Source organism: Centrocercus urophasianus, unplaced genomic scaffold (genome assembly GCF_019232065.1).
Source record: "Centrocercus urophasianus isolate 14NV4802_14NV808 unplaced genomic scaffold, USGS_Curo_1.0 seq_16, whole genome shotgun sequence".
NCBI lineage: Eukaryota > Metazoa > Chordata > Aves > Galliformes > Phasianidae > Centrocercus > Centrocercus urophasianus.
This window is the reverse complement of record NW_024884711.1, coordinates 38,443,135-38,468,631: the sequence shown is the minus strand read 5'-3', so window position 1 is coordinate 38,468,631 and position 25,497 is coordinate 38,443,135. Positions and strand designations below refer to the sequence as shown.

At 36.1% G+C, this 25,497-nt stretch overlaps 1 protein-coding gene across 4 annotated transcripts; it reads left to right on the top strand.

The window, feature by feature from the left end:
* The first annotated feature begins 11 nt into the window (after positions 1-11).
* On the top strand, positions 12-23,581 carry DYNC2I1 (dynein 2 intermediate chain 1). Of its 4 annotated transcripts, none has more exons than XM_042817096.1 (24): positions 12-113; positions 1,254-1,307; positions 2,709-3,132; positions 3,638-3,690; positions 4,301-4,624; positions 5,504-5,565; positions 6,497-6,554; positions 8,830-8,907; positions 10,086-10,281; positions 11,233-11,335; positions 13,256-13,385; positions 13,884-13,995; positions 14,357-14,451; positions 14,751-14,880; positions 15,742-15,914; positions 16,465-16,627; positions 17,358-17,468; positions 18,078-18,139; positions 18,845-18,896; positions 19,922-19,982; positions 20,236-20,332; positions 20,595-20,726; positions 22,091-22,314; positions 23,293-23,581. In XM_042817096.1, exons 1-24 carry the CDS (start codon positions 99-101, stop codon positions 23,462-23,464), a joined length of 3,081 nt encoding a protein of 1,026 aa, XP_042673030.1. In that variant the 5' UTR covers positions 12-98; the 3' UTR covers positions 23,465-23,581. The 4 variants fall into 4 exon arrangements, with proteins under 4 accessions (XP_042673030.1, XP_042673029.1, XP_042673032.1 ...); XM_042817095.1 differs by having other exon boundaries at positions 6,494-6,554; XM_042817098.1 differs by having other exon boundaries at positions 93-113; positions 3,082-3,132; positions 6,494-6,554.
* Positions 23,582-25,497: the final 1,916 nt, after the last annotated feature.

Sequence of the window (25,497 nt, the reverse complement as noted above, 5' to 3'; positions counted from 1 at the left end):
CCCGCCACTCGTTGCTAAGCAGGCCCGGACGCGGCCACCGCGCCTTCGTGCTCTCCCGGAGGCGGCCGGTGGCGTAGGGTGGGACGTGCCGCCCCGCCATGGAGGGCGATAAGGTGAGGGATCGAGCTGCGGGAGTCGGGAGAGCCCTCATCAGGGCCCTGCGGGATCGCGGCGCGGTTCCTCCGCCCGGTTCTGCCCCGGCCGCCCCAGCTCCGCGTGCCGGAGGTGCCGCGCCGCGCCGCTCGCCGAGGTCCCCTCGCCCGGCTGGGTCTCGCTGCTGCCGGCCGCGTTCCTTGTATCTGCTCGCCCTTGGGCTCCCTGCGCCGCTCCTTCGGCTCCCGGTTCTGTTGGCGCAGCGATGTCAGTCAAATAGTGGTAGTGAGAAAGCCCTTATTCTTGTAATGGAATAAACCTCATAACGTGTTATCTGCTGGAGGAATGGCCCTCGTTCTTTAGCTCTTCGAGAGCTCTCAAGTGGGCAAATCGTGTTGGAAATGAGAGGATGGCAGTGAGGTGGCTGCGGTCTGGAGCACGTCATGTGAGTGGGAAAGCAGCTGGGGAGCCACTGGAGCCAGAGGGAAAAAAAGAGATCTGCCCTCCAGTATCTAAAGAGGTTATGTGGAAAAGGATGGAGCCAAAGTCTTTACGGAAATGATCAGTGAGGGAGCACAACAGCCCTAAATACCAGTGAGGGAAATTATGACATGGGATAAGGCAAACATTTTCACATTTTTCATGCTCAAACCCTGAACTTGGTTCCCCATACCTCAGAGATACTAAAAAGTAAGTCTCTGACCCGAACTTAGAAGGTAGAAGCTGGGGGTTGAACCCAATAACATTGATACACTGATGACTTCCCAAAGGTGTGTGGCCCAGCTGTGTTTACCCACTTGGTCTGTAATACTATTGAATGGCTGTCATTGAAAAAACAAAGAATTTTGAGCTTCCTGAAAGGGTTCTGTCTGTCATCATAGGCATTGGCCGTGAGGTTTTATGGAAACAGCTGGTTAATCCAGTAGAAGTCCAAGCTTCAAGCCACTTCCAAGTCTAGTCAAATCAGATACATTGCAAGAACCTGATAAGAAAGGACTTTAACACATATACATTGACTAAATCAAATTAATGTTTACGTAACAAAATTTGGCATTACTTATCATCTATATCTTGATTTTTGCCTTTGAAAAGCTATTTATTTTTAAGTGATTTACTTCTCACTGAAATTGATTACTGTCTTGCTATCTTTTCTGTTCTAGAGAAGAACCAAAGAAGATACTTGGAAATCAGAAGAACTTAGGAAACATCTTCGGGTAATTTCATTTCTGTTAGTTTTTTTATTAACTTATCTTGTACAGGTGGCATCTACTGACAGTCTAAACAGAGAGGTATGACTGCTTGTTCTACTTGGAACTCTGTGTTCTGGGATCTTTACCTTCACAAGTTTTTTCTGCTGTGCTTTAAAACTGCTCTGGTGAATACGAACTGTACAGATTGTTAATGCATAGCTATTATCTTTCTTTCCACAATGGGCTATCTGGAACCTGTCTAGTCCAGCTATGTCCAGTGTCTGGCACATTCAACCATTTCTAGTTATGCAAGTCATATAATATTACTGCTCAGATTTCATAATTAAGTAAATGGAAATGATACCACTGGTATGGGAATCCCATTATACAGTGGGGTCTGATTTGCCAACCACCCAAATCCAAGTTACAGCTCTGCTTAATACATACATACTCAGTTTTCTACATCTACATTTTGTATTGTAATTGCTGCTGTTATCTGTTACATTAGTCATGTGTTTTTAAGCTGGTTAATTACTTTATCCATTGGCCAAGTACACATTCATGCTGTGATCAGTAACACTATTCACATTCATCACTATTTTGTTAAAAGCTGTTTTCCAATGCTCGTCTTTCTTTCTGTCTTGTGCAGATACTCATTACTTCATTGATAATCAGTAGATACTCTACTTGTTTGTTACCTAACTTTCTGCCAATTGCATTTCAAAGCTTCCCATTAGTTCAGTGCTGCAGTAAGTACTTTGTGCTTTCTAGATACTCGGTAATATTTCCTCTACTTCCACGTAAGGTAAAGCTAACAAATTTGGCTTGAAATGTTTTGGTCCCACCAGAAATAGAGTGATTGGGCTCTCATTACTGTGGAACAGATGGATAAAGTTCAATTCACTTTTCTCATTGACTGTAATCAAATAAAGTTCTATTTCTTTTGCATTAGATAAATAGCCAAAATCTTGGATGTAGCTAAACCAGTGGGAGTTTTGGAACATGCTTCAGAAATGTTCAAATATAACCTTTTATGACGTTGAAAAGATACAGGGATAGTAACGTCCTCATAGAATCTATGCCAAAAAATTCTCTTCTACAACTTTTTATGTTGTGTTCTGCTTTCTGTTCAAATAAAACCTAGTCTTCTATTCTGATGGCAGTTACAGGATGTCCAGTCATCCATCATTGCTCTTTGTTTCTGTTATGTATTTTACAAGGTAAAAACATGTACAGTTTCTCTACATGAGCAAAACGATGTAAGACACTCGGATAATTTTTTTGTCTGACTGTAAACAGAATAATGCACAGTTCTACTGTATTTTTTTTTACCAAAATATTTTCCCATACGTTGGAAGTGCATCTTACAAATCTCACATGTTCTTTCTAACAGACTTTTTTTTTGGTTTTTTTTTGGTACATCAGGCATCACAGTTAGAGAGTCAAAATGAAGACAGAAAGCACAGAGAAAAGAAACTGCAGAAAGAGAAGGTTGGTCATGATGTAGGCACTCATAAAGATGAACGCAAAGACAGAGGGAAGAGCAAGGAAAGAACAAGAGAGAGACTGAGATCTGTTGAAAGAGACAGGGATAAAATGAGAGAAAGGGGAAAAGAACACCGCAGAGATCAAGACAGAGAGAGACATCAAGATAAGCTTAAAGAGTCGAGTTTAGAGAAGGAAAGATACAGTGTACCGAAAGATAAAGACAGGGAGAGCAATAGAGAACGTGATAAAATGCATAAAAGACATGAGATAAAGCAACCAGGTATGCATAATGATCTGAAATCATTTGAAGGAAGAGATAAAGGACATCACAGAAGAAGAGAAAAAAGCAGGCATCGTTTGGGTGAGTTGCTTTGTGTTGCTCTTTTACTTTGAAATATTTGTTTTCTAGGTAGGAAATCAAAGAGCATGAAGACAAGCAGGTTTGAGTACCTTATGAGATATGTATCTTTGAAGAATCCTGTGGCATATATTTTATTTTTTAATTTTGATGCTGTTTTCCCTTTCTTTGAAAAGATAATTAATTTCACTGTTTTTGTTAGTTAGTTGACTAGAATGGTAAGCACCTTCCTGCCCATACATTCTCTGATGCTTGATGCATTTAAATCCCAAATAGTCATTAGTAGCATGTGTAGTTACTCTTACCATTATGAAAAAAACAGAAGGGTTCATCAGGAAAGTAGAAAGCTTTGTACAGAGAATTTCAACTGAGTTTTGTTTGAGAAAGTTAGTGTGTTTTAGAAAGTCACTGTCAATGAAATCATGTTTTCTACATGCAGTTTTCTACAGTTAATTATGTACAAAGTGTGAGTACAAAATGTGCATTTTTTTTTTTACATATTTTTTAGAAGAGGAAAAAACAAGAGGTGAAGAGCGAGAAAGGAGACATACAGGGAAGAAGGTAAGGGAAAGGAATGCAGTGTTTTGTGATGGAGTAAGATAAGATGGTAAAATAAGAAAGAAACTGGACCAGACCACGCTCCCCAAGAAATTCAAGAGCTGCATGCAAAGCAGGGTTCTCACAACTGTACAAAATATAGAAAGAAATATGACTGAGCCATTCTATTTTAAGGAGATACTTCATTCCTTTAAAAAAAGAAGGAATTTTGGGGTTGTAAGTATAGCGTTATTTTTGTACAGCTTCGTTAGATTTTCTCATCTGCTATTTATGCTTTGTTGCAAAGATATTGGTAGGTATACACCTTATTTTATGATAGATAACCTAGTAATTAAATAATTAAATTTGTATGTGAAGAATATGTAATCAGAAGAGACTATAGCGTAAACTGTGCAGTGCCCCTGAAGAAATACAGGAATCTGCAGTGTTGTGATAATTCAAAGCTTGCTTCTACATCATTGCTTTTGAAAAAATTGGCCAGGAGATCCATAATGGCAGTATGGAGATAGATAATTAGCAAATCTGTTTTTATCCATTTAAACAACGTATTTGTAAGATAAAACAATCTTGTAGAGCTTTTTAGCTCTTCAGTGTTCTTTTTCTTATTTTGCAGGATAATAATATGAAAACCAGCATTGATGCATTTTTAGCAGAGAGATTTGGAGGAGGTGAACATGGGCACAAGTTACAGAAGGATGAAGAATTGAATAAAGAAGAAAAGAGGAGATACAGGGAAAAAAAAGAACATTCCATCAGGCCAGGAAAAGACAGACTTTCAAAAGAGAGAAGTCATAAATCTTACAAAAAAGAAGAGGAAGAAAGACATAAGTCAAAGAGATCTGTGGAGGAATATCCCCATGGAGACAGAGGACGACCAGCAGAAGATAGGAAGAGAGTAAAAAGTGGGGAAAATGAAAGAAAGAAGCTTGATCTTAGGGTTAGTGTTCTTGTTTTTACACTTAAAAGCATTACCTTATCACTTGTTCTTGTTTATATATAATTACTGATAAGGTGAACAATCAAAATAGCAGGATTGTATGTCAGCATTTTCTGAAATTTGAGGCTAAGTTGGTAGATTAAAATCCTGCGTCTGCATTGAAGTGTTTGAACCCAGAGCTGATTCTACCCATGAAATTCAAACAGGGAACTTATGTGTATGTCAGATTATTTTTTTAAAATAAAATTCTTGATTACTGTGACATTCAAAAGTCAAGAGCAGGCTGGAGATGCATTAAGATGTAGTGACTTTTTCAAATAGCTGTTGCTGAATATGCTCAGCTATGATGATGATTCTGTTTCAGAGTCACATTCCTTTTTCTGATGTTTGTGGATAGATAAAAAGGAAATTTGTCTTGAATGACCTATTGAGTACATTTCCAGACTTTGGCATACCTTCATAATATAGACTAGAAGAGTCAAGTCAAATACTGGGAAACCATTGTTAACTGGTGTAGTAACTTTAATGTAGTCTTTAAATAAGTTAATACTTAGAGGTTGTGCTAAATAAAGGAGAAGGCTCAAGGTCCCTTCTCCTTTACTCTCCCAAGTATTTAATATGTTCAGGAGAAACTCATATCATGTGTATAACATATATTTTGGTTTCTTCCTTTAACACAGTTGTAAAGAGGAGAGTATTCTGAAAATAGTTAATACACAGAACTTCTTACAAGCAGTGACCAATGTCCAATGTGTTGTTGCAATTAATTTATTATAAACCTGTTTTACTGTTAAATATCACTACTACTACTAAAATAGGCATATATACATATTTCCTTCTAGTGTTTCTGACACTTGAATATTGTGATTTCTTTTACAGAAGAGTGAACACAAAACAGAGGAGGAGAATCAAGGAGAAGAAATGAGCCATGAGCATGTAAGGTAAATTCAGAGATTTAAAATGAGTGTGTACTATATGGCATCTACTCAGATGCAGTCACCACTAAAACATTAAGCATGAAATCTTGATCTCATAGCATCAAGTGTTTTGTCTCCAGTATGATTTATTTAAAAATGTGCATTTTTATATTCTGTTTGTTCTTTTTTCTGCACCACGGTAGTGGGAGGAATTTTGCTGTCCTTGCAAACTACAGATATATTAATCTAGGCACTTAGCTCAGCAGACAAAAATGCTGTTGTTTTACCACCTTAAATTCACTATGTACTTGTGTGGACAAAGGTAAGGCTTATGACCAACCCTGTTTTTATTGTTGCTTTTTCATCTTTGTTAGTCTGGCCGCCAGTATATATGAGCACTTTCTTCCATATTAAGACCAACTCAGAACAATCTCAAAGTCTGATACTCAGTTTCTGAAATAATCAAAGAAATTGTTAAGGAGCAGATGTGGTTCTCCATTTTCTCCCTGATTTTATATTTTATTGTCCTCACAAAGAAACCCTCAGAATGAAACACCAGCTTTGAATATCAGACCATGATTTACATAGATTAGCACATGTTACACCAGTACTATCTTGATGTCCACTTGTCTGCAGGTGTTAATAAAATGAATATGTATGGGCTTCAAATTTTTTTCCTCTTCAATTATTCTTCTGCATTGTTGGAATTACTGACATTACATGTGGATGAGTTTATTTTGCAGTTCTTGGCTGTCTGATCTCTTTGTGGTTTCATTCTTACTTTTTTATCAAAAAGAGATCTATAAAATTGTTTATAGAAATATTCCTGTTTGTATTGGAAAGTTTCAGGGTTTTTTTTTAATTTGCAGGAAAAACTGATTTTTTTCTTACAAGAAAAAACAACCGTGCTTTCTTCTGAGTTAACTGTTAAAACTGACATTTTGTTTTTCAGTAGGACTGGAAAAGATAAAGGAAAAATCAGTGAAAAAGAGAAAAGAGATGCAAGTCAAGAGGTAAAAATACTTGATTTTGGATCTTAAAATGTTATGTTTTTCTTTGGATTCATAACAGTTACAGTATGTTTTTCAATACAGTGCCATTTTACCATTCTGAGGTAATATTTATGTATATTATCTTCAGATACCTATTAAACTCTCTTTTCGGATGTAGTATTAGAAAGTGGATTTATGCTGTATAAATTTGCCAAGCATTAAAGGTAGCCATATATTAATCTTTTATCAGTATCTACTACACATGAAGAAGTAATTCTCAGTAGGTGGGAGGACTTCAGGCGTATGTAAGGTAAATAATCTACAGTTACCTTTAGTTTCTCTGAACAGCTGACACAGGCAAATAAAAAGTAGTGTAAGCCAAACAAAATGCAGCCAGCAGTGCAACATGTTACTTATAACAGTTGCCACAAGAAAGAAGTATTTTTATAAACAGGCAGGGTGTTCATTCATTCATTCATTTGTTTTTTAATGGACAGGTGCACCTGTAGTATGCAGGCTCCATAATCTTGGGTTTATTTGGAACCATCTGTGCAGATACAGCATAATTTTATCATGAAAAGCTTTAAAATATTTTATGATCTTTTGAACTGTTTGTAACCATTCTCCAAAACCCACATTCTTATTTGCTGTTCGTTTTTGGTTTGTTTTTTTTTTATGGTTAGAGTTCTGATGAGAGAAAATGTGGTAGCACTGATTGAAGACATGCTTTTTGTGTTCTCGTGTTGTGGGCAGCCATTTATCTTTCATACAAACTCAGATGTTTTAACTTCGATTAAAACCTGTTTTCATGCTGTGAATACATCTGTTTCTTAGACAGTTCTAAGATCTCTGTTACCTGTTATTCTTATGTTCTAGTTTCCTATACATTCCTGTTATTCTTGCTTTAGGACTAAAGTTTAGCTTAAATACTTTTTTAGGCTTTCTTCTCCTAATGAGTTTATAGGAGGCATCTCTGTTCTTTCTCTGACCTTCCTTTGATGATCCTTACAATGCAAACTCTTATTCCTCCCATCATCTGAGCATCTGTCTCTCTGTTTCAGTTTGCATTCATTTGTCTTGAATATGGGTGGCCAGAGCTGAACTCAGTACAGAATGCAAATTGTCCTCAGTGCCCAGCATAGTACTGTCTGAGACATAAATACTGAGGTGTTCCTGAAAGAAGCTTTCCAACATTTTTTTAATATGCACAGTTCTTTTCACTGTGGTGGAGAGTCATGCTGGATCAACTGATTCATTCAAACTATTCTTTTCCTCCATTGTTTCCAACAGCTGAGGTTGCAGGTTGTAGCTGGCACTGCACTGATCGTTTAGGCCTGGATTTAGCTCACCTTTAGGTATGAGTTGTTTGTGGTGAGGATATAAAATTCCCTGAATTACCTCTGTAATTTGTGGGGAAAAATAAGTAGTTTAATTATTCTAGGTTTGGTCTTCTGCATTAATTTCTCTGTCTTCATTGGCAATAGAAGGCAAACTAGGAGGAGGCAGTCAAGCCAAATTCCACAGGGAAATTTTGACCAGTTCTGTCCAAGTTGTTCCAGATGGACAGCCTAACTAATATAATCTATTATTGATCCCAAGATTGGCCTGGGAAATGACTGAAAGTGGCAGCCAGAAATACAAGTGCTTAAGTTCTAGTTCTGCCAGTTTGATGGCTGAAAAACAAGGTGTCCATATGAGCTGTAATGCTTTGGAGATACCTCTTTGAAAAACAGGTAGTTACCAATCCGTGCTGTAGTTGCAGCTATAGAAATGGGATTGTAGGCATTCAGTTAGACAAACTGCTGACCTGAATTTCATGAGTTTGCAATCCCTGGTCCTGTTGCAGAGTCAGGAAGCTCTTGAACAGTCCTGAAAGGATCGAGTGTGTGACTGACTGAAGGTTGAATGGATTGATGTGTGTTGGTTAAGTTTTTGGTTTGATTTTTTTATTACACTGGGGTAATTATCATGTTAGTTATTTTAAACAAGTTCAGTAAATTAAAGGCAGCTTCTCTGAAGTTTTTTCAGGGATACCATAAATCTTACTGTAAGTATAGTAGAGAATTGAATGTTAACAAGGTTTTGTATATGTACGACTTATTTTCTCATTGCATGCATGTATCTCTTCTGGTTCCAACATCTGCTTTATTTCATCAACAAATAGAGTCCTGCAGTATGATTTAGGTATGGAGATACCTTAATGTAATCCCTTAAAAATAGAACAGTTTTATTTTGTTGTTACAAAATATGATTTTGGTGATTCTGTGTAACAGTGTCAATTACTGCTTTTGTTTAGGAAGTCAAAGGTACACACATCTATAATTCAGACCCAGAGCTGGGTAACTTTTCAGCAGATTATGAAGATGATTTTGAAGTAAGTAAAAACATAAAATTGTCCCTTATTTTGAAATAATTCTGAAGTGTCAAAATATTGGTTAACTTTATTTACAGAAATGAGCTTTACTTTCATATTTTGGTGACCTTAACAAGGCTATCTAAATATGAAACTAGAATGTTATGTTGAAACTCTCTGCTTTGTATTTATTTAGATACCATTGGTGATTGGGAACCAGCTTTCTCTTTTGCTGAAGTCTTCATAAGATGCCTGTTCTGTCTGGGTGGCTTTCAATTATTTAAATAGGATTCTGTGAAAAATGCTGTACTTCTTAAATAATGGCAGCATATTACCAATTTAATGAGGAAAAAATGCCCTCATTATTTTTTAATGCAAAAATACATTGGAAAAAGTACTGACATATAGCAGTCCTTTCACTTATTTGTTTGACTGGACTCTCTTATTTTTAGTTCCCTTTATTTAGTTTAAAGATAAAATACTATACTAAAAGAGCTTTTATTGCTAGCTGAACCAAGAGCGTTGTCATCTTTGTTCAGCTAAAGTAGAATTCATCTCCACTGAGGCTAGGAGGTATCTGATGCCCATTGAGGTATCCACTGTAGTAGCCCTTTGCATTCAGTGGAGATAAGCAAGCACTTCTCAAGCTTCTTCCTATCTTTTGTTAAGTGATTTTGTGAGCATGAGATGAATTATCTTAGCTGTGTTTAAAAGAATTGTTATTATGTGCTTAAGGGTGGACTTGAAAACAGATTATACGGACCTTAGGAAAATTTGAGGGTGCCATTGAAGGTGTTGAATCTAACTAGCAAATAAACAACTTTGTATGGGTATGAAGCATTTACAGTACTGAACACCACCATGTTCTTTAAGGAATACATAATTTGCCTAAACAAATAGCCCCTATTTTAGGATATTAAAAAAAAATAAAAGGAAAAAGAATCTTATTTGAGGCACTGAAGAATGACACTAGGGGACTTTCTTCCCTTGGTTGAAATACCAACAATATCAGCATTTTTATATGAAGTAGTTTTTATATGAAGTAGTAGCTATGTTTAAGTTCCATTCAGTCAGAGGATTTGTAGCCAATGGATGAGAATTTTTATTAGGAATGCATTTCCTAATTTGTTAAGATGATCTTGAAGAATACATCTGTAATCCATGCTTATTAGTTATTGAAAGCACTGTTACTTCTAAAGGATTATGAAGATGATTTTGATGATTATGATGAAGACAAAAGTGAAGAAGAAGATACAGAAGACAAACTAAGAGAGATTCATTTTTCCAAGCCATCAGAAATTGAAGAAATTCAAAGAGCAATTAATGCAGAAAATGATAGAATCTGTACTTCACTGCCACTGAAAATCAGAAATGAAAACCAGGAACCAGTCATGGGTATGTGAGTAGGGACCAGTCTTTTTATATTAAGTGCGTGAGTAACCCGTACAGCTTCTGAGTAAACAGGCCATTTCTTCCTGAAGTCTGCCAAGAGGCAGAAATCTGGTCTTTTAGATGAGTCACTTGTGGTAAGTGCTGAAACTTCTCATATTGCTAAAGAATGATTCTGAGGCATTACTAATCGTTGAAAATGTGAAGTATAAAAATGTACAGACTAACATTTAATATGTCTTATTTTGGGAAAGGGAAGGATGAGGAGGTCTGGATTTTGAAATGTGTTAGAACAGTTTGAGTCGTCAGGTGACATTCATTGGCCTTCTTTTATCAAGATTGCAGTCACTGCTCTGATAGGGAAGGAGTGAAAAAAGCATTTACTGCTTACATGTGTAGTTTTGTATCACTTTGAAGGTGCAGTCTTACATTTAGTTGATCTGATATCTCTGAGTCCCAGATCTTTTTATTTAGCAAGCTACACCTGTGCTTCCCCTTTACACTCTCTACTTTTGTGAAAAAGAATCTTGGACAAGTTTTTACTGTAGTTATTACAGAGTATGGCAAAGCTAAGATGGTCATAGGAGAAGAGCAGTGTGTTTCTTTGAGCCTTTATGGTATCAATGGATTCTCAGTCAGGTTTTCGTCACAAATCAGAAACACTGCCTTGCAGGATGGATTTCTTCTTGTAGTAGATTAACACAATTCTTATTATTTTACTACTAATATGGAGCTGATAACAGAAATCTATTGAAGCTCCAGATCTAATGAAGGGTATGGAATTCTTATATGTAATGTTTATAGAGAGATTACAAATTCTGAATTACAGTACTTACTGCATTCTTGTAAATTACACGTTTTTTTTATTATAAAGTTCCAAAGTTTTATTTTGGTTAAAATGTTATTAATCATTCTAGTAAAAAAATTTAGAAGTTTCAGCGTTTTTTAATATTACAGAAACACAATACCCTCCTGCCAGAAACTCTTTTCGTGGAATATTCATGGATTTTGAAACAGCACATCAAAGACAAAGTAGCCAGAGTATGGCTAGTAAGCAGAAGTAAGTGTGCTTTACAGAACCCACGTCAGCTGTCAACATGCAAGGTGTCTTTTTTTCATTATATTTGAAATATCTGAAGTTTAGAAGCCTGTGAGGTTTGGAGTCAAGTATTATTTTGTAACCTAAAAGTAATTAGTTCTTAAGCAGGCTTTGTTATATGTCATTTGACAGCGGAAATTTACCTTTGTATCAGTTTGTGTAGCATTTTATTACATGATGAGTTGCCAGCATTGTCATTTCTCTGTGTAATTCTTCAGTCACTTAATTAGATACTGACTTACAGTACAAAAGAGCAAGCCTCGGGGCTCTGCTGGACTGTAATTTCTTGCCATGTTCGAGGTGCTGTAAGGTACGTACTGTTTCCAAAACAGTGTATTCCATTTTCAGAATAACACAAGTTGGTGTAAAAACATGTTATTACTGATTTTAAAATGTTCTAGATCTGAGACTTCTGGACTACTCTATGCTAAAGAAACCATAGCAATGGTTATTTCTTGTGGAACTTGCCAGTAGTTCCAGGATTTACCTGAAGCACTGTGTATCTCTCTAATTTGCTATTAAATAAACTGCAATAGTAGTACGTAAATCTAAGAATCAGTTTTATTGTTAGTACTGGATTCTGTTGCTTTGTAGCTGCTCATCAGTGGCTAGTGTTCACAGAAGAAAAATGTAATTGTCTAGGCTAACTCAAGCTGCTTAAATTTATATATCCAAATTTCATGTGAGTTCATTGGCTAGGCATTCTCAATGTGCAGTGGAGAGAGATTAGGAAATTCAGGTAGGCTCTGTCTGAAGAATCACCTGAATTATTTGTCACTCTCTCCTGATTACGGAGGGAATGTGAGCAAGCAGTTCAGATAAATAACTTCAGACAGCTGAAGTCCAGTAAAGTGGATCCACCCATCATTGTCTGATTCACATTCATGTGAGTGTATAGAGCACCGCTTTGTAGAACCTACATGAATAGCTATGCCTATAGCTTTCTTTACATGCTTAATGTATATAGCCTCTGAAGATAACTAGCATTTTCTTGGAAGCAGAAAAGGTTTCTAAATTTTAATACTGTGATAATAAGTTACTACCAATAAGTAGACTGACAGCATCCCATATACAAGCTGCACAGCTTTGGAATTGTGTATGTAACCATGAGGCTAGTTCATTTAATGTAAGAATTTTCTGAATGTGGCATTTAAGATTTCTAACGAGGAAGCTATTTGCATGAGTTTGAATTATATCTCAGCAATCTGTTCCTGCAGTGGTTCTGAAGAGGTGATGTTTTAGGAAGCGGAATTAAAAATAATGTGGATAAGAAAATGCAATAAATATAATTTAGCAGCAAAAGGGAAATGTGGAAATTCCCCATATACATAAAAAAAAATCCAACAGAAAACACTGGAAGAGCCATTCCATCTTATGTTACTCTAATCTTTTTCTTTTTTAAAGACTATCTTACTGAGAAGAAATAACAACTAAAATATATATCTGGAACACTGCTGAAGTGTGGAATTGGCCCATAACAGCATGAGTTGAATTTATACTAAGTAAATTAAAGAAATCTGATAGTGGAAAAGGGAAAAGACAACAAAAATGTTCCTATTACCAAGCAACCTGTACTGTAGCATGAATGTGTACTTAAAGCAGTAAACTTTTGGAATGTAAATGTCTTAATAATTTTATGACATCAGAATGGAAAGATTATTGTGTCCATTGTGACAAAGATTGATTTTTTTTTATTTTTTTTTTTATTTTTTTTTTTTTTTCATCAACCACGTAGCTACACGAGTGAAGCCGTAGGGTTTCAGACAGAGAAATGGATTTTTAAATAGTGCTAATGCAGTAAATCAAGTTACTTTTCTTGTGGAATGCAGTGTACTTGGTCTTAGCTAATTTTGTGTTTCTCTTTTGAAATGTATTCTACAGAAAACGGAGTGCAGAGCTTCTCCCACTAATTGATCTGGACTTCTCAGTTAGTTTTTCTTTATTGGATTTGCCTCCTGTAAATGAGTATGACATGTATATCAGGAACTATGGTAAAATGAACACTAAGCAGGTAAGTAACAAATGTAATATTTCCATCCTGAGAATGACTTTTCTTGTTTTGGAGGGTAGTTCCCCTTGCAAAATGAAGATATTAAAGCTATTGAGATAGGTCATTAATAAATTGTTACTTTTCGTGTCTAGTCTTTTATTACCATAAAGCAATAATATTAAAGCTTTTGGGCCAAATAGGCCATTTCCTTTCTGCGCTAGAAGGGATCTTCCTTCCCTGTTTTATGAAGGACTTTCTGTATGTTTTTGGCTCCCTGTCCCATGTGTTCTGGGTTTGGTCTATACGCATAATATGAAGCGTTTTGTATTTTTTCAGAAGGTCAAATGGTCTTGGGCAAAATGTGTTTAAATGTGTATGGCTGTGCTGTTGGTGTTGATGTGCTTAGATCTGAATTCAGGAACTGAAGAGAGAGCACTTCAACTTAAACATGAATATTTCTATGTGCTGTGTTGTCCTTATTATCTGTGTTACTCATCTCACTTTGTCTTTATACTTTAGGCCTATGTTCAGTGTAATGAGGACAATCTTGACAGAGACATTCAGACTGAGGAAGTTGAGACATTGGAGAAATGGACACAGCATCCAGGAGAAAGTGCCCTTGTATCTGGAGGTGAATAATGTTTAATGTTTGTCAATTATAGGGATCTGCACGTAATCTTACTGTACTGAATCTTCCTAATGTCAGAACTTGTAATGTGCTGACAGAAGCCTGCTGTAGGCACTGAGTTCCTTGATGGAGAGAGTGGAGAATATGTGGCAGAAATAGTTTCTTCCTCCTGGATTGTTTGTAGTGGATATAGCTCCCCAGTAGAGCATGTTGTTCAATACTATAGTTGCTTCTGAAAAGAAGTAGATTCCTGCCTTTCTCCTTGTGTTTAAAACACTGTTGTTATTGTTTTAATTGATTTCCTTTTAAGTCAAGCTTCACGTTTCTTTTCTGTTGTTTTGTTGGGTTGTTTTTATTTTCCTAGGTCCCATAAATGGCCAGGAGATGTCAGCAAATGGAGCTCAATCACCCAAAATTGATTCACTAAGATTAGCAAATTTCCTTCGATCAGCAGGCCAGGTATACTTACATACTTAATATCCTTTATGAGCCGTGTGCACAAAGATACAGTGTGGCAGGTCACTCACAGTACTTGTTCTGTCTAATCTAAATAATTTACCTAAATAGTACTTCCTATCAGTGAGGCTAATCTCTCTGTAAAGGCATGGAACCAGATCTGTGCTAAGATGTATTTGCAAAAGTATAAAGTAAACATGAGAGTTAGTAAAGATTTATTAAATTAATCTGCTTTTTGAAGCTACAGTAGGAAAACTGAAAGATGACCCTTTTACTTCTATAAATGTAATTATGTTTGGAAGGTGATTGCTGTTTTGCTAGAGGAAGATCAAGCTGCAGCACAACCCAGATGGAAACAAAGATCTCAACAAACCAGTCTGTCTATTAGTGATAGCTGTTTCCAGTTAAATACTGACCAACCATTCCTCCATGGTAAGGGAACTTTATTCTACACTTCTTAGTATATAGTTTGAACTCTTCCTTTTGCAAAATATCATGCTTTTTATCATAACTGAGGTACAAACAGCACATACCAGGATATAGATGATGTAATGCTAACTTTAATTGTTCTAATCTTGCTGTAACTCAGTACAGAGTGGTTTCACACAGGTTACATCCTAGCTGCTGCAGAACCAGAAGTATAGCCACTGATCAGCAGGATGTCCTGCTGTATCTTCTTGCACTGTTGGTGAAAGGCCATCTCACAGGGTGTCATTTCATGTAGGCTCTTTAGACTGAAAGTAAGGTCAAAGTAATAAAGCAAAGTCACTGAACGGGGAAAAATATAGCCTGATATATTTGAAGTATGCTGTGTCTTCCCCACATGAACTGTAAAAGTTCAAATGAAAAGAGAAAAGAAAAATAAAAATCCAGAAATGTGAAGAAGACCTATTATAAACCCAAAATGTAGGTATCCTAATATGAGCATGTGAGATGAACAAGAATTCTGTGCTGTTTCCTATTTGAGACTCAGCTTAATTTTCAGTGTACTTACTGACATCAGATCAGACTCTTTCACTGGCTTACTTACACCCAGAATAATCATACTATTAATTTCCTAAATCTATTCCTTTTTTGCTTTCTATTCCTTTCTCTTGGATTCCTTCTCTGACCCCTCCTCTCTTCTTGAATAGCATTAAAATCAATCCACTCTTAATATTCTTCATAATTGTGTTAGCTTATTTAGCTGTTGTTATGGCAGCTAAGTATGATTTTGCATCTCCAGTGATTTATTTTTTTTTCTTTTCTTTCTTGATTTTTTTTTTTTTTTTTTTTTTTTTTCCAATGTTTTAGATCGGAAGATATCCTGCCTGTATGTCTCTCAAGTTCAGAGGCAGGCACTGCTTTCTGTTCACGGATTACCTGAAAAAGTAGGTGTTGCTTTACTGAACAGAAAGAGCATCATATGTGTTTGGAACATTTGGCAGCCCTCCAGTCCTCAGAAAGTTTTAATATGTGACTCTGAGGTATGTTTTAATAATGTTTTGTAGTTGAATAGATAACACTAATATATATATATATTCTGTGTTGTTGGTTTTTGGGGTTTTTTTGACTGGCTGCAAGATACAGCAGCGTCTTTAAAGAAAAAAAAAAAAAATAAACCAAAAAAATAAACCACTTTTGAGCCTAGTGAGCAAACAGTATTCTACTTAATACTAGAATTTAGTGGTGATCTTTGTTTTGCTGTTGCTTTTGTAATGTTGGCTGCATTTAACGGTTTAAATGTGAACAGAAGTAAAACGGGGATCAGATGTTGTCAGGACATCTTGTATCACAGAGAGGAGTAACAGTTGAATTGCTTCCTTTGGCTTTGTGGCAGGGCCTGCAGGTTACACAACTGTCTTGACAAGTGAGGGCCTACTAGAAGTTTGGTGTCCTACTTTTAACTAAATTGTCCTCCTGCAGCACACACCTGTAATCTATCTTTTCTGGATGCCCAAGAGGAACGTATTTCAGACTTACAAATCACTGATCTTTTCCATTGTATCAATGATGTATATTTTTCCTACTTAACAGGTCTTGTGTTGCTGTTTTAGTCCCAGTAAAACAACGTTAGTTTTTGCTGGAACAGTGGATGGTTCACTGTTGGTGTGGGATCTTCGAGAAGACACAAGAATGCATCCTCACATCACATTCAGTGAAACTGATTGGACGTTTAGGGTTCCAACATTTTCCACTGGTTGGTATAAATGTACTCTCATTAGTCACTTTGTGGACAGTGAAGCAGTTCCACTACAAATAAATGCTACAAATGACCAAACCTAATTTGTTCACAAGCATATCAAATTGCAGCACCATGTTGAAGTACACGTGAATGGGTTGTTGATAGATTTTTGATTTCTCTTAGTAGAATGAAGGCATTTGGACTTGTGTTGCACAGTGGGCTGGTAGTCAAACACATGGTGAACTGTTTATGTAGGGATAGCTACTGTCAATAATACTTTGGAAAAGCCATTTTCTTTCAACTTTCAATTTTGTCTTTCCTATTTTGTAAGCAGTGATTTATGTTTTCCTCTATAGCTTATGCAGGTTGAAATTAATATAGTTCTCTTTGTGGTGGCTCTCAAATGGAAGATGTTAATTAAATGTGTGATAAAGCGACATAAATGCTGCAACAGTAATAAGCAACATAAATGCTGCAACAGTAATTTGGAAAATTAGAAGTGAAAACTAATGATGAAACACTGATTTATCTAACAGTGTTTTGCTAATTTAGAAACCCGTTTGCAGTATTGTATTTTTACTTTCTAAAAGTAACTTGTAAAGACTTTTTAAAAGCAACTCAGTACAGAGTTCATTATTTGGGCATATCTTTGTCATCGTTTTCTACTATAAGCTAAAAAGTGGTTAGTTTTGTTGTTTGTGTTAAAAGTAGTGCAGTGTTTGCTTTGAATTGTTCTTATTTACAGATGGTATTCTAAATTCAGTCAACCACACCTCTCCTATACTAGCAGTGGAACCTGTCTCAACCCTGTATGCTGAACAGAATTATGGTCTCACAAGCTTCTTTCATCAGGAGGGTAGGTAAAGTGCTCTGCAAAGAATCAGTATGTCTGAGTCTTTAGGTGTCTAGTAAAATAAATATGTCCTAGCCACATTCTAGGGTTTTTTAAATTGCCTTCTGCCTTCTAAGTTCTTTTTAGTATCAGTTACATAAAACATTCTCATTTATTTTCTGTTCTGACTTGTGTTCATTCAGCGCAGTTTCACATCAGATGAGAGTGCTTGCTTGTAATAATGTCCATTTTCAAGACAATATCTTGTTCTTCCACAACAAATGTTATCACTCAAAAACTGCCTTATGTAAGTTTTAATCCTTCTGTAATGTCCAGAAATTCCAGCTCGTATCATTAAAGCAACATGTTCTTATCTGACAGCTCTTAAAATTTGTGACACTAACGGGTGCTTCTTCCTGCACCTTTTGCCTAAAGGACCAGCCTTCATAAAGGGGCTTTTATCCTTATGTTCCCAAATTTTCAGGCAGTGTGATAAAGGAGACATTGTTAATTCCATTGCAAGAATACAAAAGTTTCAGAGAATGCATTAATCCAGGAAATGTTTAAAATCCTTTGATGTCGTTTAGGATGAAGGTGATTGCATGGATATGAACTGTTATTGTTCTTCCGTAGAAATGTCAGGCCCTCCGTTTCAGATAGCTTCAATGGATGAAAATGGAATCCTTAACACATGGGTGAGTGATATGTATATTGAAAAGGTAGAATATAGCATCAGAATAATAATAAAAAAAAGCAATGCACATTTTGCATTTCTGATGAGAATTTCATCTCTGCAAAATACAGCATTGCTGGTCTTTCTGTTGGAGTTCTCCTCAAAATGTTTGACCTGACTCCCTAATGCTAGGCAAAGCTATTAACAGGAACATCACTGAACATGCAGTCAGTAGTTCTGCTTCATTGGAGCACGTTCAGTTATTTCTAACAGTTGAACAATGGACCGTGGCTGTTATTCGTGCACTTTATTTTGTTTGAATCACAGTGGTTTAGAGAGCGTGCTGAATGTATGGGAGAAGTCATGTTTGTAATTTACATGAAATAAATGTTGAAGAGGCAAAATGTAGAAATCTCTGGATAAGATTATCCTGCTGTTTTTTTTGATTCCCTGTTAAACCAACGTGGTGCCAGCTACCATCCTAGGTAAGTATAGGAAAAGATTTCCCATTTTCTGCCTTCCTCTAGGGAGTTCCTGGTGGGCATGTGAAACTATTTTTAGCATTGCAAACATTGACAGGGAGTAGAGAGTCTACCTGTAGTCGTTTAAGGTTAGACTTTAAAGGAATGTTTAGATAGGTATGTCATACATTACATTATTACAATCATTAAAGAACTTTAAGGTCTGGTAAGTATTTGTTTTTTAATGTTAAATATTGACTTTACAGGTAGTTGTAGAATTACAGAAAGTGGATTTAGCTGGTTCACAAACTGATTTAGGTAAGTACTATATAAAGCTTTTGAGAATGTGAAGTTACTGAGGAGGAAGAGTGGTCTGTGGTGACAGCAAATAATGTAGGAGAAAGCAACGTTGTTGACAAAAAGATGGATTCTGAATAGGGCATACCTTTTCTATTTTGGGATGTATGGTAGGCATCAGGAGCCCCAGCTTCACTGCTGTCTGAATCTCTTCTGCTAATTCTGTGCTGTTGTAACGACAAAGTATTTGTGTGTCCTCATCAACTTGTCTTGAAGAAATACGAGATTTTGTGCTATTCTTCGTCTGTCATCAGTGTCAACCCAATTTGTATATTGCTATTGTTGTTACCTGTATCTCCATTTCAAAAATGATGGTGAAAGTTCTCGGTGAGGTATTTGATTCAGTGTGAGAAAGGAGATTCTGTGAAAGGAAAAGGGAAAGTCCTCACTGAGTTACCAAACAAAGAAAAATATTTTGTTCTTGGAAAAAATATGGATTTGCATATTTACCTGTCTGAAAATGGCTGTGATTAAAATTCTGGTCTGGTTTTGAGCACACGTAAGCAGGTAAGCATTGCTAACTAGAATTGTTGATCAGTTTTGCTTTATGATTTCCTGTGCCTTACGTGGCTGTGTTAACTGGTAACGCTGGGTATTTCTGTCTGAAGAAGAGTGCATTTTAAAGCTATGGTGGAGGGCTGAACACAACTTCAATTCTGCTGCCATTCATTTTCTTTTCATTTGCAAGAACTTGTGGAGTTTGAAGAATTTTGGTCAGCAGTAACAAGTAACACGGGATAACTTCTTGTAACCATTCTTACTGTCTCGTTACTGTAATTAGTTGTGAGGGATCAAGGCAAAGGTTAGAACTCTTCAGATTTTAATTCAGAAACAAATTGTTGTAAATGACGTAAAGTTCTTGCATATTAACATATTAGAAACTACACCTACAATAAACAGTTTTATTATGAAAGCATTTATTTGATAGCTTTGGTTTTACTTGGAGTGCGTGAATCGGTTTGAATAATTCATTTCTATAATTTTAGGCTTAATTCCTGGAGGGAAAGTGAAGTTAGTACATAGCTCTGCCATGGAATTGAATAAGAGGTAAGAAAATGGGGGCATTTGGATTTTACATATGCATCTCATGAAGCTAATTTTCCCCACACTTCATTGATTTACTGTTACATAAGGGGTATTTCACCATATTTACATTATTTTTTACGGTTTTTTTGATGCCTAGATTTCCTAGAGCTATTCATGCATGTTTGGATTAAGAGTTTCTGTAGTATACATGCATAGCTTTAGGGGAGAACTTTTACTATATTCTTCTCATCTTTGACCTGTCTGTTTTTCCTAGTCTTTTCCCAAAGGATGTGTGCCTGAGAATGCCTCAAACACTGACAGTTAAATTTCTGCCATCTGATCCAAATCATTTCATTGTTGGAACAAACGTTGTGAGTAATATGCTGATATTCACTTCGCTGTCATTTTTGGTTTTGGGTGTGAACCCATTTAATTGGATTTTTATCACGAGACTGTGGATAAAATTTGTGATTTGAGAATACTATCAAAATATGGTTACTTTTGCCAACTATTAATAACCTTTAAAGGTAGCTGTTTTGTGAAGTGAATACATAAATGTCAACTTTTGAATTACTAACATTATCTTGTAATACTGATAATGCAAATAATTTTTGCTTTGTTTTGTTTCTGTAGGGCCTGGTAGGCCGTGGTACAAGACATGATGTAAAAGTTCTTCCAAAGCTATTCAGACCCCAGGAGAGTGGGATAAGATCAATAAGCATCAATGCAATTGATTTCTTCCCTTTTGGAAAGTCACTCTTTTTGGTATGAAAACATTTTTACTTAATGCAAGTTTATTTTTAATTACGTATCAAGGGAAATTTTCCAGTGTGACAAATCTAACTAGATGTGTTAATTGATTTATTTAGCTAATTCCAGCTGCAAAGAAGGGTGGCAAACAAATATTGTCCTGATGTCCTAACTTTGCTTATGTACAGGGTGGAGGATGTGAGGCTCACAAAAACAAGTGTGAATCTCATGGATACCTTTGGCTTTGTACCTTATTCTGATGTTACTGAAATTCAGCATTACTAGCAGGACTTTTGCAGTGATGGTGCTTAAGCTGTTTTTCACTCTTATTTGTGTGTATTTCAGTAAGGTAATCATTTTGGAAATAAGATACCTGTGAAAGAAATGTCTGTGGGCATTCCTTGCCATATTTTCCACTTCATGGTCTTGCAGCTGGCCTGCTGACAACCCTTTTCTCTTGGGGTATACCTGGCAGCAATAGCATCCTGCATGTAATCAGGTGTCTTCAAACCTGGCTCTGCAGTTCCTATTGACACACAGTATTTTACTCATCTCCCTTGTGATAGTTTATTCAGTGTAAATTGACTCTAGCTCCATATCTACTTTCTATCTACTCATCCCTGCATATACTTGTACTTGATCCTCTCTTAAATAATGCATATTGCTAAATATGCTATGATTTACATGACTTCCTTGGGATTACTTGAGGTATAAAATGTATTTGACCACAGTGTACCAGTGTATCTTGTGTCACTGTGTGCAGTTCTCAGAGCTTTTGTGTACCTGTGTGGAAGTTTTTTCCTTTTTCACAAGTGTATGTATTTGAAGTGATACTGATCTAGAGTTTGTATTTGAAGAATCCTTATGACTGCAAGTACAATTTGTAGAGTCATCTTTAAAAGTAATTGTCATTTGAAAATCCTAAGAGTCTTCCTAAAGCGAAGGTGAAGACCACAGGATAACAAAATGTCTGGAACCAGTGAGAAACAGTCTGTTTTCCTGAAAACTGTTCCTGGTTTTACAGTTTACCTGTGTCACTGAGTAGCCTTCTGAATTGATCTCAAGGCTCAGGCCTCAACCTGGGTCAGACTGTTGTCACGTTGTGCTGATCATAGCAGTGAAATTGATAGTTTGAGAACTTTTAAATGGGAAATTGGAGCTTCCTGCCAAGATCAGTGGATTTGATTACTCTATTATACTCAGTGCAGACTTGCTGCTTTTGAACTCAAGGTCACATTAAAAGTTAAAATCTGGATAGTCTATACAGTGAAATATGAATAGGTGTGTGCCACCCAATTCAGATAGCTAATTTTATTTATATGCCTGGAATTGAAGTGATTTTTAACCTGCTTGTTTCCTTCTTTTTGACAATGGTATAGGTTGGCTGTTCAGATGGAAGCATTAGGTTACACCAAATGACATCAGAGTATCCCCTCATGCAGTGGAATGACAGCACAAATGGGCAGCCAGTTATTGCCCTGCACTGGGCTTTAACAAGACCTGCTGTGTTTTTTGTCCTCGATGCATCGTCTAATATTTACATCTGGGATCTTCTGGAAAGTGATTTGTTTCCTGTGGCAAAGCAAACTATTCCGTCCGAGAAGTAAGTACATTACAGTACTATACTTTTATCAAAATGCTCATATTCTTATGATCTACATTTTGTTTAGAGTTTGGGTGGAGATTTCTTAACATTAAATATTCATTACACTTTGCTTTTCTAATTGTATTTTTAAACTTGCGAAATTTAGAGAAACTGCATCTAGTGTAATTTTAGTCTGTACTTATGTACATATTATTTATACAGTCTGACAAAGTAGTAGTGTTAGTATAAATGAAAATCAGAAATAATGTTATCACTGGCACGGCTGTTTTTCTTTATGTGGAAAAGTTGCTGTTTACATGTGGAGGAAAGTGTTACCTCCACTGAAATCAGTGGACTGCTTGAGGACAAAGATAACTTTCTGAATCAGGATCAGCCCCAAAAATGCACGAGATTTATTGGAGGATATTTTAGATTCCTGTAAACATAAAGTTATTCAACATAGATATTGGGCTAATTGACACAAACAATATTATTTTTGGCTAGCGTACATTCACCAAGACTAAAACCAGGGCAGTCTCACAGTGCTGTTCCTGTAGTGAGTTACACTCACAGCATACGTAGGTATTCTATAGATTGATCCATAATCAGTTCAATTTAGCCTTTCTGAATTACAGTCTTGAGGATTCTCTTTCTTCCGTGCTGGGGAGAATCTCTCTTCCTTAGACTTAAGTTATTTTGGCGAATGTTTTTCTAACTAAAAGTATTCCTTATTGGTTTTCCAGCTATAGATAACAAAGTGCTGCTAATTTGGGAAGTAAATGTATTTTTTTAACTAGTTTTACTCTGTAAGTAATATTAATATTATCGTAGTACAGTATCATTAATATTATCATAGTGTAATATTCCTCTGTAGAGGAATATTATACTACGATAATGAGAATATACCAGGAATCATTTAGATAAAGATAAGTAACTTGCAAAAACACTTTGTCTCAATTAATCATAGCACCCTCCTCTTCCTCCTTTTGATTTCAGTGTTGTAACTATGGCTCTACTTGGAGAACCAGAAAAAACAAATGGATTGTTAGGAATTGTGCTGGCCAACAACTCTGGAGAGATAGACATTCACTATATAAAGAAGAAGTGGGCATTACCTCAGCCAGAGGAATCTGAAAAACTCAATTTGATTCTGTTGCGCTCTTGTTAGAAGCAGAAAATAGTTTGGTGCAAAATATTTATCATTTTTGATGGCATTTAAAAGATTTGTAGCATAATTTTGTATATTACTTGCATATATTTTAAATAAAATCTGTGTATTACTTCAGTTGAAAATATGTATTTTATCCTAAAAGTGACAGAATCAGATTTTGCTTATTGTACTAAAAAAAGATGATCTGTATTTTTGTGTTGAAAGAATTTTAGATTTGTATATTTTCCAAAAATTCTTCAAATATATTCCTATTCCTATTCCACTACTGTTTTTCATTATTCCATTCAGAAGTAAATGATTGCAATCCTTTGTCTAGCAAACATAAAATTTTGCCTCTGTGTGAGCAACCTGAATACATTGCAGCTTTATCTCTGGTCTTTTACACACTAATGCTTGGTAAAGCTTTTTTTGTCTGCCTGAAACCACTGTGCAAACAAATTCACATTCCACAATGCATTACTGCTGATTTCATCACGCAACCTTTGCAGAATGAATACCTGGAAGCTCAAGTTGTCCTGATAGATACACTGAATCAGACACTGGAGGTGATGTGCTTGGGACACTTACTGAAATTCTAAATCCTTTGGGATTTCTAATGTAAACTAACCTGTTTAATCCTGTAAATCATTTTGAAGGCTCTTATAGTGAGAAAGAGGAGAGTTTTCTGTAACATTCTACTTATATACTGTTGGTAAAGTTTAGAACAAAATCACCCACAGCAAATGTCTTTAATTTTTGTAGCCTTTCCAACTTGTCATTTAAAGATTATAAAACAAAATGTGGTTTTATTTTAAAAAATTTTTAAATTTTTAAAAAAGTTTTAAATCCCCAGAGATTTGGGGAAGAAAATGACAATTGAAAGATAATGTTTTCTGAACTTAGTGGATGTACATTTCTGCAATGTACTTCGTCTTCTAAAATAGTCTGAAATAATTTGTAAATTCTAATTAATTCATTTCAAACTTTTTTTTTTCTGTCTAAACTGTTCCTTAAATTGAGCAAACTCAGAATGGCCACATGGTGGTGCCAAGCCACTGCAGTAAGAGGTGAGTGCCTTAGATAATCAACAGTATACCACTGTAAGACTGAACTTCTATTCTTTTACACATTCCCTTCTCCACAAAAACAAGATGGAATCAAGGTTGGAGAAGACCTTTGAGATCATCCAGTCCAACCGTCCACCTATCACCAGTATTTCCCACTAAACTGTGCTCCTCACTACAGCATCTAAATGTTTCTGGGTCACCTCCAGGGTTGGTGACCCCACCGCCTCCCTGTGCAGCCCATTCTGGTGCCTGACCACTCAGGGAAGAGCTGCAGGGCAGAGCCTGGTGAAGTACAGGTGTGAGGTATAGTATAGTTCAGAGATCTGTGGTCAGCCATAGATTTGCTAACGGGCACGAAAAAGAGTGACTTCTCATCTTCATTGTGGGGTTTCTACAGTAACCTATTTGTCATGCAGGAGCATCTCAGCAGTAGTCGCTTTGCTTTTCTTCCTTTCAAATGTACTTTCATGTAAGCATTTTTGACCATGAATCAGAAAAGTAACAAGTATTGGTATGCTGCAACGCAAGAAAAGCATTCTATGCATAAGGGCTTGTAAAATTGTTTCAAGCAAAACAGTACTTAATTTTCCATCCACCGCTTCTGATGATTGTGAAGTTAATATTGCTACCATAACTTATTGGATTTTTCTTAAGTCTCAGAAGCAAGCAAAATTGCAAGTAATTAGAAATGAAAAGCTTAGCTGAAAGAAGCCCGCTGTTAATTCCTAAGTGTGTTCATATCCATAGCATTTTTCTTGGCAGTTTTGGTGTATGTACATATGCAAACACATTCTACTGAACAATCTTTATTTAGGAGGTAAATACTGCTGTTGTGAAACATTTAAAATGCTCTCAATAATAAATATGTGTGTTTCACCTTTGGGCAATTTTGGAATACGTATTTTTCACAGAATCAACTGTGGTTAAAATGCACTGGCTCATGTAACAGAAACTTAACGCTCAAGTGCTATAAAAGCCAAATCA

What these genes read in the sequence shown, in the direction of transcription:
- DYNC2I1 (XM_042817095.1), top strand. An exon ending in AAAAAGCAGGCATCGTTTGG is followed by an intron (nt 3,133 to 3,637) that starts GTGAGTTGCTTT and finishes CATATTTTTTAG; the next exon opens with AAGAGGAAAAAACAAGAGGT. An exon ending in TTGGAAAGTCACTCTTTTTG is followed by an intron (nt 20,727 to 22,090) that starts GTATGAAAACAT and finishes ACAATGGTATAG; the next exon opens with GTTGGCTGTTCAGATGGAAG.